Genomic DNA, 3,742 nt, shown 5'->3' on the forward strand with positions numbered 1-3,742 from the left:
GCTAGAACATCTTTAAATTTCCTAAATAAACAAATGAGAACGCTTCAAATATTTTAATATTTTTTTAAGTATTAATAATGTAATTGTTTAGATTGAGATGAAATAAATAATTCAGTACCCTGATCTGTTTCAGTCACTAATATATTATATCAAAAATATTACCTTTTTAAATATCCCAAATTTTTTTTTAAAAACCAGATTTTACTCAAAAAGACGATTTTACCTTTTTACTACAAAGGTGCAGATATGGTTAATGTTTACATCTTGATTAAGTCGAACCAATTCTATCACAAGATTAAAAAAAAAAAAAAAAGTGAATGCTGTAAATAAATCACTGCCTGACGAAACCAGTTTCAGACGATTTCATTCATCACATTTTTTTTTCTCTACAGATTTACCACCGGCCAGCTCAAAGTTATCTTTTCTTAGTAATCAGTTACAGCGCTAGGGAAATGACATGGGCGGGTAATTCTGATAAACTAATTGTTTACTCCACATGTGCTCTGCTTCATCTAAACATACGGTTCCAGAAGCATATCTTTTGAATTATTTATATATGTACAATATGTGAATTTGAACAAAGTCACTTCGTTTAAATTCACTAATACTAAAATTTATGTAATATATTTATTTGTTCCTATTGGAGTCTAAAGGGGACGCAAATCAACAAACCTATTTGGTAACCGATATTTCTTTGTAAAGGAACTTTGGAAATTTAATTCATCGTATATTTTTGTTTACATTATGGAAAGTGTGGGAAAATCACCTGTGAAACTCAATCAATGTTACTGTGGAGGCGATGCCAATCAAAACGAAGAAATGTTAACCTGCACCAAGTGTAGTCTTCTTTTCCACCCGGCCTGTCTGCAGAACGGTCGGCCTTCTGAACTATTGGGGGATATCTTCTTTGAATTCACTTGTTCGAATTGTTCTCCGGACAACCAAGAATTGTGTCAGAGAGTGAAACTACAGTGGATTCATGTAGTTTCGCTGGCCTTGTATAATTTGCAGTTTTCAGGTACAGGTAAGATGGGTTATTATCGCTGGAAAGATCACATCTGTGCTTTTATTGACAAACACTGGAAATTTCTATTTGGGAACCGAAAAAAGACGAATCTATGGCATGGTACTGTCGCCGGTATTCTGTCAACAGGCTGCCCGAATTATTTCATTTCGGGGTCAAAAGAGATAGGTGAATCTGGCTGGTGGAAATTAGCCGAAGGTAAAATGTCGTTTATGAATTTAGAATCCTCATGGAAAAATTTCCGCAAACGCTCTAAGACTCCTCCTGTGGACGTCAATCTACTCCCATCTGGCTTACGTGGTCGTCAAAAGAAATCGTCTCTTGAAGTTGCAATAGAACGTAAAGAAAAAGGTGTTACATTCACTAAACGTAAAATAACAAATGCCGAAAATCCAACAAAAGTGTCATTGCCCGTTATTAGAAGTAGTTCGAATTTAAATGATGTCGCTACAACTACTTTTAGTGGACCCAGTTATAATGATCTCTTAACGTCTAATATTCAAACCAAATTAGATTCTTTATTGAAACCCATTGAAATTAAATCAGAATCTTCCTCTTATTCTCACTGCACATTTGATTTTAAAGCTTATGGTGAACTTGGTAATTTTATGGAACAAGATGAGGAGGAACCTCCAACTGAAAATACAAAATCAGAATCCCTAGAACCTCAGATAAGTATGCCATTTCCTCCCTTTTTAAAAGATGAGTCTGATAGTGATATGGAAATTGATATTGGAACCTTTTCTCCTATACCTGCTTGTTCACCTAGTCCTACTTCTCCTCGACTTTCACCTTCCTTACAAGAGATGTTTGCTGTTCTTGATGATAAGTCCAATGGACCACTTTTTACTAGAACATCTGATTCCTCTGTTGAACTTTCTATTCCTTCACTGAGTGTGAGAGATGGGAAGACCACTTCCACTAATGAACTTGCAAGCATTAATATTAATAATAATAGCAACAACAAATATTTTAACTTTGACTTTAAGATTACTAATCCTCCATTGGGTAAAGTTCCCAAAAGAGAATTAATAAATGAACAAATAAATACCCAGAATGAAATTGTTCCAAAATTGGAGCCACATGAGGAAATTAAGGAATTGGAAGAAAGTGCTAATGATTCAGTCAAAAGAGAAGTTAATGAAGATCAAGAAGAAAAATCAAATGAAACAGAAGAATCAGAAAAAGAGGGTGAAGAAGAGGAGGTTAAAGAAATGACTCCAGAGCCAAAAACAGTTAAGTTTGTTCCTATTAGTTTATATCATGAGAAAAAACTTCTTAGTCAACTTAACCATATTGCTGACAAGTCAACTCTTCCTGTCGACCTTCATAGATTCCGTCGTAAATTACATGTGCGGCAAATCAAAAGAGAACAAGGTATGCCTCTGTTTGACTTAGATGCTGAGGTTAATTATCATTTGGGATTATTGAATTCCTCCTCAATAGACAAAGACTATAATCAGATTCATGGTGTTCCCTCATCATACTGCCATCCTGCTGATGTGAGAGTACTCAGTAGATTCTTAACCCACCCTGAAATTTATCCACCAAAATCAAACAAGAAACAACCTTTATTTATCAACAGACTGATTGGTACTGAAGATGATCAGCTGCAGTGTATTTGCAGCCCATACACTACACGCTGGCTGAAACCTTTCATCATGAGGGACTATGAAACTAAACCCATGAAAATGCGTCTCTTGGAGGAAATCCAAGCTTATCCACATAGAGATGATCCCTTATGGAAACCTCCACCTACTTATCCAATAGATTATTGTTATGTCCGTCCTCAACACATTCCATCTGTGAATTCACTTTGTCAACAGTTTTTCTGGCCAGGAATCGACCTATCAGAATGCCTACAATACCCGGATTTCAGCTGTGTTGTTTTATACCGAAAGATTGTCATTGGATTTGCCTTCATGGTACCTGATGTAAAATATAATGAAGCATATATTTCTTTTCTGTTTACTCACCCTGAATGGTGCCGTTCAGGTATTGCTTCATTCTTACTTTACCATCTTATACAGACATGTATGGGTAAAGATGTCACACTTCATGTTTCAGCCAACAATCCAGCCATGTTACTCTATCAAAAGTTTGGTTTCAAACCAGAACAGTTTATATTGGACTTCTACGACAAATATTACCCTGCAGACTCTAGAGAATGTAAGCATGCTTTTTTCCTAAGACTTCGGAGATGAAAATAGATTTACTGCACTTAATTTTGTGGTATCTGTTTATATCCTATTTTCTCTTTAGAGTAAGCTTCTACATCCATAATAAAAGGTAAAAGATTTCAGCAAGTAGTCTATTGGTTGAGCCCACAGACTCAGTTCATAATATTGTTTCAATTTCTTATTGTAAACATTCCACTTCATGTCACTGATACCCTTAAGAAAAACATAAAAGTTTCAGTTTAATTCCTCTTTTTTATAAATTTGAGGATTTTTATCTAAGAAATCCATATGTAGCACAATAACTCAGTGTTTTCCAAACTGTGTTTTGTGACACAGTGTGTCACTAGCAAGGTGTAGATGTGTTGCAGACGTACAGGAAACCAATATATAAAATACCCAATACCAATTTGTTTCAGCTTTACAGAATGTTTGTTAGCATAAGCGAACATGTCAATGCATGTACCTACCAGCTATCATTTCCCACTTAATGTTTAGAGGTAGATAAAAAGGCACAAGTAATCTTCATTATACAGGGAGT

At 35.1% G+C, this 3,742-nt stretch overlaps 1 protein-coding gene across 1 annotated transcript; it reads left to right on the top strand.

Annotated features, from left to right (window-relative positions):
- Positions 1-433: 433 nt before the first annotated feature.
- On the top strand, positions 434-3,610 carry LOC106872154 (cysteine-rich protein 2-binding protein). Its single transcript, XM_014919033.2, has one exon. The coding sequence runs from the start codon at positions 745-747 to the stop codon at positions 3,226-3,228; it is 2,484 nt and encodes an 827-aa protein (XP_014774519.1). The 5' UTR covers positions 434-744; the 3' UTR covers positions 3,229-3,610.
- Positions 3,611-3,742: the final 132 nt, after the last annotated feature.

The sequence above is a fragment of the Octopus bimaculoides genome, chromosome 4 (genome assembly GCF_001194135.2).
Source record: "Octopus bimaculoides isolate UCB-OBI-ISO-001 chromosome 4, ASM119413v2, whole genome shotgun sequence".
Taxonomy (NCBI): Eukaryota; Metazoa; Mollusca; class Cephalopoda; order Octopoda; family Octopodidae; genus Octopus; species Octopus bimaculoides.